Raw genomic sequence first — 16,492 nt, 5'->3', positions numbered from 1 at the left:
GGTTTATATTGCACAAACTTATATTGTATCACATTGTGTTGTTGAACAAGATAAGAAGTTTTGTCTGAGAAAGTACTTTCATTTCAAGTTTCCTCATTTTAGGAACATTATGCCACATTACCCTAACAATAAAACGCAGTTCAAGGCAATATATTGCAACACCAGCACCCTCTCTGCTCACCATCATCTATTTGAAATTAGCAAGCACTGATTACAATGGCAGCGGTCCACAACTGACCGCCCTCTGCATCCCAAATCATTGAGGCATCTACCACTTTATTGTCAGTTTGCATTTACAATATTTGAATTCTCATCAAACTGAATTGAATCGTTATCTGTCAAGGAATGCTAATGATGCCATTTTCCATTATGTCGCTTTAATAAAGGCCAGCCTGAGGGCCGGGTTCCGAGCTTTCACCCACACGACCGGGATCAGTTTCGGCGAGGTGTGCAGGTTATTTTCTCGAAAATTAAACCGGGAACAGGCTCGTCCTTTCCAGTATCATTGTTTAATTCATATTGAACGTTGATGCCGGGAGTCCTGTCATTATATTTGCAACAATGATGCAAATGAAATTGCATAGATAAGAAACCATTTTCTCACCCGGCTCCTCCTTCGGTGAGAGGGCACTGAATAATTTCCGAGTTTGATGCATTGGGGGGAAGGATCGTAGTCATGACAGCTCATTGCGATTAATCACGCTAGGATGTGAGGCGCAGACAAACCTCAGCAAGTATGTGATCTATATGCGAAGAAACAGGAATATCCCTCTGTTTCCCAATTCCTTACACTCCAAATAACACTTTGTTCCTCAGTCTTGTTTTAAAGTAAACACATCTAAACATTCTTAAAACAAGATACATTTACTTGAGAAGCAAAATGACATACAATACTAAGTTCCACCTTTACTGAGATTTATGCTCCTTCTTTAGACAGCTTACTATATTTTGGAACACAGCATCAGTTATGTGTTCCAGGTGTGTGAGAGAAGCTATAAAGGGGATTCTTACTTTTTTCACATAGCCTTGGATGTGTTCCGTGCTGGGAATCTGCTCTGCAGACATACATTCCTCCAGTTTCAGATGGTACGGCTCAAAGTCTGCTGGATTCTTCTCCCAACTGAGGAGAAAGATGGGAATATGGGTTTTAATAAAGAAATTACGACTGTTAAACAGGTGCAGAGCAGTGATATATCACCAAAAAGCGACCTGATTATACTGTAAGGAAGGAATCATTTATGAGACATAAAACATCTGTTTATGTGGCTCATTACTGGAAACATTTTGACTTGGAAGTGGCTAAGAGTGCTAAGGAAACACATCTTCACTAAATGAGCAACTTTAATACACTAATGTTGCTTTTTCAGTGTATGGTGATTTTCTTGGGCATTTGTAAATGGTCATTATTTCTATGTTAAATTTATTTCTCCTATCCTAGCTTAATATGTCAACTATAAGTGATTCGTATTATTGATTCCCTCCAAAAAGTAATACTGTGGGCGCTATCAAAACATGGCTCTATTTGTTGGAGCATTCTGACCAGCCCCACACAGCAAAAATGGCTCGACCAATGTTGGGAGTTTAGGGCGAGACTGTTCGCAGAATATGTGGTCACACATCCAATCAGAGTCGGAAGACTCGGAACTATCCATTTTTTTTCCGTTTTATAACCATTTTCAGAACATACAGTACTGTGCAAAAGTCTTAGGCACATAAGATGTTTCACAAAAACATTTGTCTTAAGATGGTTATTTATATCTTCAGCTTTAGTGTGTCAATAGGAAATATAAATGTTAGACTCCCAAACATTACTTTTGCAAATAGAAATGATTAGAATAGAAGAACAGGGAGCCCTGCAACAGATGTCATGGCCCCCACAAAGCCCCCCACTGTACATTGTGTCAGTCTGAGATTACATAAAGAGACAGAAGCAACTGAGACAGCCTAAATAGATAGAAGAACTGTGGTGAATTCTCCAAGAAGCTTGGAACATCCTATCTGACAACAACCAAGAAAAACTGTGTCCAGGTGTACCTTGGATAATTGGGGCTGTTTTAAAGCCAAAGGTGATCACACCACATACTGATTTAGCTTTTTTATGTTTACTGGACTTTGTATGACACTAATTGATCAATGAAAACTATTTATGTTATTATTTTTGAAGACATCCTCACTATGCAACATTTTTCACAAGTGCCTAAATCTTTTGCACAGTACTGTATATTGCTTATTGCTTTATTATAAAACTGATAATTCCAACTCTAACTTCTGTTTGGATGAGCTGCAATGGAAGCTGCTGTAAAATTAAAGCACACCTGTGACCGTGCACCCTGCCTTAATGGTGTGTTCACGCCATGTCAGAATTACCGTAATTATGAAATTCCACCTCCGGTTTGCGTCAGAGTTCTGTTAGTGTTTATTTTGTGAAAATGACCATCTGACTGCTCATTATCCCGCTTATTACTAAACTACTTGCTAAATAAATAAGTAAATGGACAAGAAATATTGATTTGTGTTGAATTATGTTATTATGTGAGAAGAAAGAAATCGCTGAAGAGCTGAATTCCACCTCCGGTTTGCGTCAGAGTTCTGTTGGTGTTTATTTTGCGAAAATGACAATCTGACTGCTCATTATCCCGCTTATTACTAGACTACTTGCCAAATAATTAAACAAAATGTACATAAAGCATTAATAAGAGTTTAAATTATTTTATTAGCTTACTTGTAGAGATCTCAAAGTGATACAAGTAGGAAAGAAGACTTGCAATACCCGGATGACCGGTCTGATATGTCTTAAACCCCGGATGTGCAGTTGTTACTTAGAAATATCAGACCACTAGATGGTGCCATTGACCAATCAGAATCATGTATTTCAGAAACCTGTATAATAAAGGGTTAACGTCTGCGTAGAATTCGTAATTAAACATTGTAAAATTGGAATTCTATGAAAACTCCAACTTTTCGTGTTCATGTTATTTACATACACCTTTGTTTGATATTAACATTTTATTATAGCCACTGTTACCTGGAGCGCTTTCTTTGTTCTTAAACATTTTACTAGAACATATAGAGGTGAATTAATGTAGTGATTAAATATTTTGCAGTAATCAGCAACAAAGCCACACATGGATCTGTTTTGCCGTTATGTTATGTTACAACAGAAACAAATTATTTCTGAGGTCAGAGGACGTGAGCCCTGGCGTTATCAGACTTAGTTTCCACTTCCCAGAAGTTCACAGAGTTTCCACAGAAAATCCACTAAATGGACAATCCTGTGCAGTTATTGTGCATTATGTTGTCAATTAGTAAGGTCAATAGAGCAATCCAACATCCTGACGAAAATATTCCTTAACAATATTTACATATAATACATAAATACATTAAATAAGAAAATATTTCTTGTCAAAGTATCAAGCTGTGATAGCATATTAGTGGCAATGATAAGCAATGATAAACTATCTTCTACATTAGAAAGTTCAATCAACTTTTAAAATATAGTTTGTCTGACAAAATGGAAGTTTGAATTTTTGCAGTGTTCTCCAAGATGAATCTCAGCATCGTCATCTCGCAATTATCGTAATTTTAACACGATACGAAAGCAGCATAATTCACCAAGTTGATGTTGCTTGGCAACCATAAACAGCCTACTATTAGGCAAAGGAACTATATTTCTTGGGGGATGAATTGTTTGATGACAAGAATGTTGATTCCTTATGACATTTGAAGACTTTTTAATGAAAATTTTAAAAAGACAATTTAAGGCCATTTACTGTCTGTAACAAAACAAAGAAAATTATTTTAGTCATTAAATATGTGAAATAAACTGTATGAATGCTGGTAGGGCTCAGTGAGAAAAAAAAAAAAATCCTGATTGATGATATTCAGTATACTCTGCATAATCATAATTCAGACCAAACATCAATCGTTGGATTTAAAACAATTTCGTTAAATTAGTACCACTTACAATTTTTCAATGGCTTCATGAAATAATTATATTTATTTAATTGCATTTATTTATATGTATCAATATATCAATACATAATTAAACAGCAATATTTGATTATTTTTTATCTGTTATTCACTAGAATTTTTGGGACTTTCCAATGCTACGACAGAAACGAATAATAATAAATAAAAACATATTATGCTGAATATAGATAAAATAGTGAACAAAACTTCTACATAAACTCAAGGGAACAGTGGTAGTGTGGTTTGACTGTGTACTTATGAATAATCAGTACAGACAGGCTGTTTGTTTCTCTATGGAAGAAAACCACAAAGATACACGTGAGCAGGTCTTACTGTTGATCCTAGCGATGCCCATTCTAGCGTATTATCCCCCCATCCTCTGTGATGTTTATGGCATTTGGGACAAAGATTAAACCCACCAACCCAGAACTCAATCCAGCCAAAGTCACAGCGCAGCAGGGCCTGACTCACCTCTGGTACACACACACAAATACACACACACACACACACACACACGTTGGTGCAGCTATCCTTATGAGGACTCTCCACAGACATTATGAGTTTTATACTGTACAAACTATAGATACAATCCCCTAACCCTAACCCTACCCCTAAACCTAACCCTCACAAAAAACTTTCTGCATTTTTACATTTTCAAAATAACATCATTTAGTATGTTTTTTAAGCGATGTGAATTATGGGGACACTAGAAATGTCCTCATAAACCACATTTATAGCATAATACCCTTGTAATTACCAGTTTGTAACCTAAAAAAATGTCCTCGTAAAACTCTGTCAGTTATTCCTGTTAACACCGCTATTGAATGAGCAGCGACCAGTGTAGTCTGATTCCTGAATTATTGAATCTCAAGAGATGGTTCTTTTGAATCTACAGTGCGAAACATATAGCATGACCAGTGTGGTCCGATTCCACAATGATGAACTTTTATAAGATGGTTCTTTTGAATCTACACTGTGACCAGTGTAGCCTCATTCCCGCATTAATGACTCTTATGAGTCAGTTCTTTTGAATCTACAGCGTGAAATATACAGTGTGACAGGTGTGGTCCAATTCCCCAACGAATGGCTCTTATAAGACGGTTCTTTTGAATATACACACACACAGTATATATATATATATATATATATATATATATATATATATATATATATATATATATATATATATACTGTATATATCATATGTATCTGTCTTTACTGACAAAAAGCGGTTCCCTGGGCGATTTAAAAGAGCACGCTCATAAAACGTGACATCATCCATAGCAACGAGGTCAACTCCACCTTACACTTATATTAATATTTCTTTAGTAAGACTTGCTCTTAGCAGTTTTGTGAATAGGTTTTAAGCAAAAACTCCTAACTAGGAACTCTTTGGAGAACTCCTTGTGGTAAGATAAAAGTCTTTGTTAATACGGGCCCGGTTGTTTTGAATCTACAGCGCAAAACATACAGCACAACCAGTGTGTTCTGATTCCCTAACGAATAACTCTTATAATATGGTTCTTTTGAATTTACAATGCAAAACATTGAGCGTGACCATTGTGGACCAATTCCTCAATGAATAACTCTTATAAACAGTTCTTTTAAATCTACAGCGTGAAACATACAGCGTGACCAGCGTGGTCCGATTCCCCAACAAATGACTCTTATGAGCCAGTTCCTTTTAATCTACTGTGCGAAACATAGAGTGCAACCAGTGTGGACAGATTCCCCAACAAATGACTCTTATGAGCTAATCCTTTGAAGCTACAATGCGAAACAGAGCATTATGGTCTGATTTCCTAACGAATAAGCCTTATGAAACGATTCTTTTGAATCTACAGCATGAAACATACTCTACGACAGGTGTGGTCCGATTCCTCAACGAATGGCTCATATGAGAGGTTCTTTTAAATCTACAGCGCGAAACATACAGTGCGATCAGTGTGGTCCGATTACCCAACAAATGACTCTTATGAGTTCTTTTAAATCTACAGTGCGAAACATACAGTGCAATCAGTGTGGTCCGATTACCCAACAAATGACTCTTATGAGTTCTTTTGAATCTACAGTGCAAAACATACAGTGCGATCAGTGTGGTCCGATTACCCACCAAATGACTCTTATGAGTTCTTTTGAATCTACAGTGCGAAACATACAGTGCGACAGGTGTGGTGCGATTCCCCAACGAATGGCTCTTATGAGCCGGTTCTTTTGAATCTACAGAGTGACAAGTGTAGCCCGATACCCAAATGAAAGATCCTTATAACCCAGTTCTATTGAATCTACAGCACGAAACATACCGCGCAACCAGTGTGGTCCAATTCCTTCAAAAAATGGCTCTTATGAGCCGGTTCCTTTGAATCTGTTGCGCAAAAGCTAGAGCGCGACCAGTGTGTTCCGATTCCCTAACGAATAACTCTTATAAGACGGTTCTTTTGAATCTACAGCGTGAAACATACAGTGCGACCAGTGTGGTCCGATCCCAACCAAATGACTCTTATGAGTCAGTCCTTTTGAATTAACACTGCCGCCAGTGTTGCCCTATTCCCGACTGAACAACTCTTTTGATTCAGTTCTTTTGAATCTACAGCGCAAAACATACAACGCAACAAGTGTGGTCCGACTCCCCAATAAACAACTCTTATGAGCCAGTTCTTTTGAATCTACACAGCAAAACATACATTGCTGCCACATGAACAAATGACTCATATCAGCTGGTTCTGAGTGAATGAGAAACTAACTGAAACGCAAGTCATTCATTTCACCAAGTCCGACGCGAAATGAACCAAGAACTGTTTCTGTGTTATTTGTACTTAAAGCTTGAGACGTGATATGACAATATGTGAGTACTTAAACCAGCTTAGGCTGGTTAAACTGTTTTTTTTTTTGTGTTTTTTTTTAGCAGAGAAAGGTTGCTCTTCCATAGTTCGGGAGACTTAATGGAGTTCTCAGTAATGTTTCACTAAAGTAGCAACTTTGTCTCAGATGTTTCTCCTAAAATTCCTTTGGAGAAAATAGAAAGAGGCACGATTGAGACACAACTGCTGACATAAAGTAAGAGTATAAAGCTATAAAATGTATGTGGATAGCATACCTCAGATCATTTGGTTTTTGGAAAGTTGATGAGAAATGTTTGAGTTCAAATTCAGATTTCAGACTTTGGGATTTTGCTAAATCTATGCACAGTTTAAGACATAGTTAAGATCTCTAGAGGAGACACATGTTAGATTACTGGGGTTGTTTTCTAAGAAGAAATATATAAGAAGCAGATAAGCATTTGATCTCCAATTAATCTCATTGCTGTCTATGTGAAACAACTGAGATATTAAAGGGCTCTCATTTGTGATTTCTGTCTTTCCTACGGCTGTATTGTACCTACAAAACAGCAATCCAACGTATTTGTAGGAATTCTTTAGCTAGTTAAACTGCAGTAACTCCTACAAAAAAGATCCAGATGCTTCCATGCAGGAGTCCTGCCTCTGGGAATAAAATCTTAAAGCAACACACATTTAAAAGTACTTTAGATTTCATTTGCTCAAAGGTTTTTTCCAAGACACGGATCTTAAACACAGCTGGGTTGCACTGTTGGCAAATGGCCTGCAGATGATCTTAGTCTGTGTGTGTGTTTTCACGAGTTTGCCCACAGGAGTGCCACCATCACTAATGTTGTCAGATAGGCATCACGGAAAACATTTCCAGGTCCCGAGGCCATATCCAGCTGTGTGTGTGCGACTGCATGCCCCACCTAAGGTGGCATTGCCATGACAACAACCTGCGTTTCTATCCATCAAACCTATCTTAAATCACTGCATTAATAATGTATCACTCTTGATGTCAGCTTATTTACAGAGCCATAAATAATGTTACTGAAGCATATCGGCCTTAATGGCTTTTGGTCTGTACCAGCATCCCTACGAGGTGCTTCGCAATTATCAAAAAATGATGCATAAATCATCCACCCTCGTCACCGAAGTGGAACTGTAACTAAAAATTGAACATGGGGGGCTTGACAGTTGACATTTGGAATTATAAAGGGAGTCAGCTATTCTGTGAGATTCGCACATTCGCCGCTAGGTTATGAGTAATGCCCAGCAAATCATGTTAAAATGAGCCCTCACTGCCAGCACTAATCCGTATGACCACAGTACTCATTCACAGTCACGCTGTTCACATCTGCATGTGCCAAAGGTCAGGTAGAGCTCCTGTATTGGCACTGTAGTTAGGGTGGGTTTTGGAGGGAAAATTGTAGCAATGTCACATTGGTTCTCCAGCACGGCCCCACGCACAGCATCTTTAGAGCGAAGCTAATCCTGATGTGGGAGAACTGGGACTGGATCCAGAGACTCTGAGTGAATATTAAACACTGCTCCATCCCTACTACAAATCTCTATAAGATTTAGAGATGAATGTTTATGGGTGATTCTTCAACTTTGAAAATGACTGAAATCAAAACTGATGGAAATGACATTTTTAATGTTTCATATGTTTAATTTCATAGCTAACATTTTATGCATCCTAAAAACATAAATTATACTTTCACAGTTTTGGCGTAATTTGGAAAATTACAGCTTGATTGGAAATGACACACAGTAAAAATATTCTGCTCACAAGTGACATTTACCTTGATTTTTCTTTGTTTTCCTCAAATATCTCTTGTCTCATATTTCATCCTAAGCATGTTCTCGACACTTCTGTCCACTTGTTTAACAAGTACACTAACGTTTGAAAAAACTTTCTAGGTGCAAAATTGTTTGGTGTGGTGGAAATGACGCCACAAATGGGTGATAGTTGTAATTTTGTGTAAACTGATGAAATATTAAATACACATGAAATATTGAAATGGCTTATGTTTATTATACTCTGTGTTAAGATGATCATAGTTTTAAACATATATAATAATTTGTACTTTTATAATGGATTTTCATATTTTAACCCTCCTATTTAAATACCCCAAAGTACTATTTATAACCATTTAAAAGAATAGTTACATCTTTTTCATGAATTGTGGCTTTAAACATGATATTACGTAGATTGTTTTGTACATCTATAAATTATGTTTTTTCTTATAAACACTTCACTTACATTTTGCCTCTTTCCCAAACTCTCTTACACATTTTTTTGTCTCTCACTGGGACTTCACACACACAAACACATCCAGTCACACACAGACACACACACATTCCTGTACAAAACATACGTGACAGATGTAACAAACATAACAAATAAACTAAATCAAAGGTACTACTGTCTAAAGGGGGTGTGGTGAGATTTTGTTCAAGCACACATTAGTCTAAATATGGCTTGAAAGAGGAAACTGTTCACATTTTACTCTGCAGCCATCTGATGCACAACCAGCTTGCGGCAATTCATGTAAGTATATAGAATCGATTTTGCTTAAAAAGTTGTTTCGATGATGTTTATTTGAAAACAAATATGTTGGTTTCATAACTTTTGACCACCAAGTTGGATTGAACATTTAGAAGTAATAGGAAATTCATTCAAATTACTAGTAATTCTCACATTAGATGTAAATATACATTGTTTATTATGTTATATTTAGATAACATTTGACAAAAATGTTGATAAAAAAAAATATGTCTTCACATGTATCACACTGGTTTTTCTGTAGCTAATGAATATTTTGAAATATCAAAGAATTTCTACATTTTTTAATTTATTATTTCTAAAAATGGCATATTAATTAATAGCTTTTATATTTGTCAGTTAACATGCCAACAATATCAATCTTTTTACATGTATGAACAGTTAAGAACTTATTAATGACATACAATATAGTTTTAGATGGAAACCATCGGGTTATGAATGATTTATAAGCTTGAATTCCACCGGGTCAAAATTGACCGGCAAATGCAAAAGGTGTATGCAGATTCTGAACGCAATAGGAGGGTTAATATTGAAAGTCTGGGTCTGGGACAAGGCTAAAACAGTCAAATTTGCAGATAAAAAGCCTTTTACATGTACCAAAAATAGATGATTAAGGCATGTAAAAAAGTTTCTAATTTTGACTCAATAATACCTTCAGATACCAAAATGAAAAAAAAGTTTAAAATCGTTAGTTTTTATGAAAATAGACCCCTGGGATGAAATGGCCAAACGTTAAGGAAACAAGCATGTTTATTTTAAATGACTTTACTATCAAGATGTGTAAAAAATTAATAATGTAATTAAAAAATGAGCAATAACGTAATATTATATATGCAGTATATATTGTATATGATCAACTCGCTTCTTCACTTAATTAGATTGCGTGTGATGTGTAGCCTTTTTGAAAGCAATGTTAAATTGTTAGGTTTGTGAAACTTAAATCAAATGGAGAGTTTTGCTGGCCTCCTGCTTCTCAGATTTCATAAAAAAAATCCAACACTCATGAAATATGAAAGAGCTACCTCTGAGCATTTCCTCAGGGATGTCTTCTACCATTTCAGCTTGATCAAGATCAGGTTATCTTTTATCTCTTTCTTTCATTCCTGTTCCTCCTCTTTCTTGTCCTCTTCCTCTCTTGTGGTCTCTTGTCTTCACACCTGAATGTTTCCGGGTCTGTTTGTTACAGAGAGTGAGGAATGGCTACATTAAGGTGTTTCTTTTATCCACACTTTCCTCCCTCTCGTCTCTTGATTCCCAGGATTGGCAAGGAAGGAGTAGAGCTGTGCCCTGTTTGATATCTCTCCTCTCACGTTCTTCTTTTTGCAGGTTTATCACTCAGGGCTGCTGCTGATGCAAGCAACTGTCTCCACGGTGACAGACGCCAGAGATAAAGCAAGGCAGCTCTGCCAAAGCCATCAAAGGTTGGCAGTAGTCTCGATACTATGATCTCTCCCAACACGCACACACATCCACATACACATAGTGCAACTCTGATCTTCTTTCTTTTTACGTTTTGCTCTTGGCCTTCCATTACTCTCTGTCCCTTGAAGAGGAATAGAAGCCTTCAGTATGAACAAAACTTCCCCATCAGTCTTAAATCATGCCTACTCGATGCACAAAACATGACTGAAAGGAATCGTTCACCTAAAAATACAAATTGGGTTGTTCAAAAGCCAAACGACTTTCTTTCATGCAACACAACAGGAAAAAACGTTTAAGAATGTACACAAACCAAAAAGGGCAAAAACACCATTAAAGCATCATAAAATGAGTGCATACAACTCGTTCGGTAAACTGCAAGTCTTTTAAAGCCACAAGATAGCTTTAGGTTAGAAACAGGTCAAAATTTAAGTTCTCTAAAAATCGCATTTTAAGGAGGTGTTTTGGCACAAGCGCCTCCTTAAAACTTCAACGTAAATGCCCATTTTCAACTGCCCACTGTTCTGATTGGCTAACATCAGGCAGCCCCTCAAATTCAGCCATTTTTGAATCAATCAGAATGAACCAGCTCAACAACATTATAAAACTAAATGTCAGGGTTTACACATAACGCACATCCAACACATTGTATCCGAATATATTAAATTGTTCATCTCAAGCACTACTGTTAACCCTCACATTCTGTCTACACCAGACGCGAGAGTCACGTCAAAAGCAATAGAACCCATTATAATCAATGATGCTGTCTACCATGGATGCATCCGTTGCGGTGCATCGCAGATGTCCCTTTCCATTTTGTGCTGCACGCACTGGTGCTACTACTGCCAACACCACAATTAAATGGTTTAGAAAGTTCATGTCGACGCGCCCGGTGTAGGCAGCCTCAAGCCGTTGCGTCGTGTCAACAGATGCACCCGGTGTAAACAGGATGTCAGCACCATAAACTATCACACAGTCATGACATATGAAATATTCATGAATTAAACTATTTACTCATGTTTTTTGCGATCGCGTCCAAGTGTTTTTAACTGCCCCATCTTTCAAAAACAGTTACTTTTTCAAAGCTTGAATTGACTGGTATGTTATGAGCCAAACATACAATCCACTCTAAAATACGCTAAAGACACATCCACATCCTGTTTCCAGTATCATTCATGCTTTCATACACCAACAACTAAAAATAGCGCAGATGAGCAAAAGAACGCGTCCATGACGCGTCCAGTTATAACTTGACACCGCATCTTTTAAAAGTGGACCGAGATATGTATCAAGCGGTCAAAGACGTCTGTCTGTGCATGTTTATGTAGAAAATCATTTAAATTCAGACAGGCACATGAAGGTGTCCTGTGTAAGTACATTTAAGATGAATCTCCCATGACAGGCCCCATCTCTCTCCACTTCAACTGTGTGACTGACTGAAAACCAGTGGGCGGGGCCAATGGTGCAATGACGGAAAAAATAGGCATTGCATATGCAGATGTATTCGGTCCTTGTGACGTCACAAGTTCCATGAATTCCAAACGAGCCGATTTTGCAGCTTGATCTAAATAAATGCTCTTTTTCTATTAAGGAGGAAGTTTTGAGTTCTGAAACTTGCAGTATGTTTTTATAGTACAATGACCTCTTATATGTCAAAAGATCAAGGGAAATTTGATTCCTTATGTCATGACCACTTAAAAAAAATTATTAAGTTTAAAAGATGTGTCAAGATTGTAGAAATGTAATCTTTGTGTCCATGTTGGTTTCACACATTTTTGAAAAACATTTATAGCATTTTTATTTTTTACAAAAAATGAGGGATATCCAATACCATGCTCATGTACTGGTACTCATACTCGTAAAAAATGCTTCGATACCAAAAACCGATACCATCTGGCATACGAATGTCATTACATAAACGTTCAGCACTTAAATTAGAATCACATTATGTCCTAGTGAGATTACTTTACCACAAAAGCTGTGATTTAATGAGATAAATCTATAGTTTGCATGAGTGGCGCGCTGCAAATGTGAGCACTTGTGAATGTGTGGAGAGAGTGTTGTATCGAGCGTTTTGTTTGAACCAGATGACAGTGAACAGTGGGACGAGGCACAAACATAATACACACTTATTTAATTAAATAGCAGCCTTTGCGGTTTAATAATCACTTTGAGTCATGTAGCGACCGGCTTCTCGGTAGGATCTTCTTCGGTGGCGCGACCAGCTTTTCCGGAGTGGGAAGCACATCATAAGCAGAGATCTTCTACACTGAAATAAAAACCTCCACGTTTTTATCATAGGAGAGAGAGTAACGGTCAACTAACGTGTTATGAAAGTAAGTCACAGTATGCAGATACCATACAAATGAATGGGGAGAGCAGTAATCTGACACCTACTGAACCTGTCGCAAAATTGTCCGTGTCTTCTCTTACAAAACTGTAATTTTATCATAGTAAACTCCACACATAGTTCACACTAAAAGGATTGTTTAGTGCAATACATGCTGAAGATTAGTGGACAGGTGGTCAATTTATTAAATGATGAGCTGTTTCCTCACAAAAGCAGTTTATTCAGCATAATGAAGCATCTCCTCCATTGACATCCATTCAAAAAGAACGGCCTCTTGTCTCCTCGCCCATAGAATGAAAAAAAACCCAAATGTTAAAATAAATGTTAAAATAGTCAGTTCATATAGTCAAAGACACCTTAATTGAAGAATAACTGGATTTTTAGATGAAAAGACCAATTCATGTAAATATTATGTCTTTAAAATTAGACGGCTGGCTCATTTTGACTTACATATGCATTTTAGGGTTAAAAATGTCAAGTGGTGTAACCATCAAGTAAAAGGTATTAAAATACTTTCCCTGCACCTTGAATAAATTAGAGTGTACTAAACTTAATTATTGATTTCAAAAAACGTTTTTAACCCTTTCAGCTCTGAAGGTGTTTTTAAAGATTTCCTGTTTCAGTGGCATAACAAAAATTAAAGGCTTATAACTCTACAAAAAAACAAACAAACAAACAAAAAAACAAGCAGGGTCAAGTGTTTGGTATCATTTTGAAGATAACTTTTTCACATTTTTAATTATATAGATTATGATAAATTATGAGACTCTCACTGCTGAAAAATCACAAAAACTTGAGCCAAAAATTAACTTTTTTCCTTATTTTTCTGATTTGACATCATACTGTACATCTCAGGGTGCAGATAAGGCTGCTTTTGTTTTGTTCCCAATAATGTCACCTGTAACTGAGTAAAATTTTGTGTTGATACGACAAAGCAATCAAAAGTTATAGCATTACAAAATGATAATTATAAATGATATCCTAGTGTCCAAAAATGTCTCCAAATGTCCAAAAGCCTTTCCAAACAAATAAAACAATAATTGTACAGAAGAACTAATTACACATGCAAATACAACAATGACTAAAGGTATGCTCTCTCTCTCTCTAAAGCATGCAGGCATGAGTAACAAGGTCTCATTCAGTTCCATTCTGTGTCATTTGAGCCATCATTGAGTTTGCGTCATGCACTTGGGGCCATCTGGTGTCCATATGTAATTAGAGTGAACAATCCTCTCTGCCCATATTTGGATGACTTCCTCCTCTGGTTGCAGCAATCTGAATCCTAATACAATCGGTTTAGCGTTCCATGATGCTGGACAACATACTACATAATTTCCAATAAAGTCATCTGATTAAGGAAAGCTAACATGTTTTTAGCCAGATAGTACATTATGTGCTTCGATTTTTGAATCAAGAATATCAAGAAGTTTTCTTAGGTTTACTGCCTCTAGTCTGAACAAAATGTGATTTTTCATAAAAATGTCAAAATATCTGATACTTTCTAAAAAACTACAGGGGTCTGCTCTGTTTTGGCTCTTGTTTTTTTTTTTTTTACATTTTTTTTTTTTTTTTATAAAATATATTGTTAAAAAATATTGATGGTTTAAAAGAAAATAGTTTTACTGCTTATTTTGTAAGAAATAATAATAAAGGATTATTCCAAATTATTTATGCCAAAATTTATTTTTTCAAGAATTTCAGATTTTAATGAGACTTTTATTGTATTTTTTTTCATCAACAGGACATTTTTTACTTTTAGCTCCAGAAAAAAAAATATAAAAATGACTTTGAACACCTCTACTATGTTCATATTAGATGTGTTTTCAAGTAAATGTTCTGTGTGAATTGCATTTTTAATGTATTTTTGAATAACTTAATAGATCTGGACAAAACTATTGTTTGTTTTTTGTCCTCGACAGACATGGTCAGTCACTATGAATTATCATGGAAAAGTGCTGTGTGAAAATTTTCCCAAATTCTGCTTTTGTGTTCCACAGAAAAAACAATAGCATGCAGTTTTGGAATGACATGATAGTGTGTAAATATTGAAAGAATTTTCATTATTTTGGTGAACTATTCCTTCAAGATGAGTGCTTGAGTGTGTATATGTCTTTAATAATGAGTATTTGCTTGAGCTGGGGTGTTCGTGCCAGTCAGTGCATGACACGTTAACATGAGGGGAGTTTATGCCAAGAGTTCATCTTGACATGCATTGAACTGTATAATCTTTGAGAAATAGAGTACAGTTTACAGCTCAACCTCATTCTGTCCCTCACAGAGGGCTGCGTCCAAGTGGAAAATAACTCTGTCATGAAAGAGAAGAGCCATCAAAGATCAACAGCAATATAGAGAGAAATCCTGCCTTCTTAATGTTTTGCATTAAACCTTCATTTGCCAGGAATGTACTTGAGGAGTCCTGGTGCAAGAGGACAGATTGGACAGATCAGAGCCAGAACTGATATGTGCATTTGCATTAAAAAAAAGACGGTTCAGGGCGAGAAATATCAGTGCTGCACTGGCCGATAAAACCTTCTGGTCTTGAACCAGGAGTTGTTAACATCAGAGAACAGGGGGCGGGATAGTAGCTGCACCGAGTAATATAATTTTATTTCTTTTTTAAATCACGTTCATTATAATAAAAAAAGCTAATTTATTTTCCCTGTCTGTCTAAAAAATTACATAATTTTATTCATAAATAGCATATGTGTGAGTTTTATTCAATAAACGCTCAAAATAATAATAATAATAATATTCCTGACAAATTAAGATTTAAACAAATGGTTTAAATTAGATTTATTTAGATAAGCTTAACTTTTCTAAGTATAAAATTAGATCAATTAATGCAAAAGCAAATGTTGCAAAAAAGTTTTAAAAAGCTCATACTCATAAATTTGAATCAAACATTTGTCGTTTATTTTTAATTTCTAATTTGTAAACCATTTAATGATTACTCAATTCAGCTTGATGGAAATCTGTCCAACTGTACAATTGAAATGTGCAAATCTTAAAACAGACTGAAAAATAAAATATATGGGTCAATGAGATCATGCTCATTTTTTGTCCATGTCTAGTAAATAATTAAAAAATACATTACAAATGCAGTTCACACAAAACCATTACTTGAACACACCTCTTCTGTGATAAACATGCTCTCATGTTTTTATTAATAAGTTCAAAGTCATTTTGATATTTGTTTCTGGGGTTTTAAGTCACAAACGTCATGTGGTGTAACTGTCTGGAGACAGTAAAAAAAAAAAAAGTCTCATTAAAAGCTGAAATTCTGGAAAAAAAGAAATGTTGGCATGAGTTGTGCTGAATAATCTTTATTATCATTTCTTAAGAAAATAAGCAGTGAAACAATTTTAT

The 16,492-nt window shown here is 36.0% G+C and overlaps 1 protein-coding gene across 3 annotated transcripts in view; it reads right to left on the bottom strand.

Annotated features, from left to right (window-relative positions):
* The window catches only part of LOC127454132 (raftlin-like), a 183,156-nt gene that overhangs the window by 86,516 nt on the left and 80,148 nt on the right, over positions 1-16,492 (bottom strand). For all 3 annotated transcript variants that reach the window (XM_051721113.1, XM_051721112.1, XM_051721114.1), the window contains one exon: positions 1,012-1,120. In XM_051721113.1, the coding sequence (XP_051577073.1) occupies positions 1,012-1,120 (109 nt within the window). The remainder of the gene's footprint in view (positions 1-1,011; positions 1,121-16,492) is intronic.

The sequence above is a fragment of the Myxocyprinus asiaticus genome, chromosome 16 (genome assembly GCF_019703515.2).
Source record: "Myxocyprinus asiaticus isolate MX2 ecotype Aquarium Trade chromosome 16, UBuf_Myxa_2, whole genome shotgun sequence".
NCBI classification, from domain to species: domain Eukaryota; kingdom Metazoa; phylum Chordata; class Actinopteri; order Cypriniformes; family Catostomidae; genus Myxocyprinus; species Myxocyprinus asiaticus.
The sequence above is the reverse complement of the archived record's forward strand: the minus strand, read 5'-3'. Positions and strand labels throughout refer to the sequence as shown.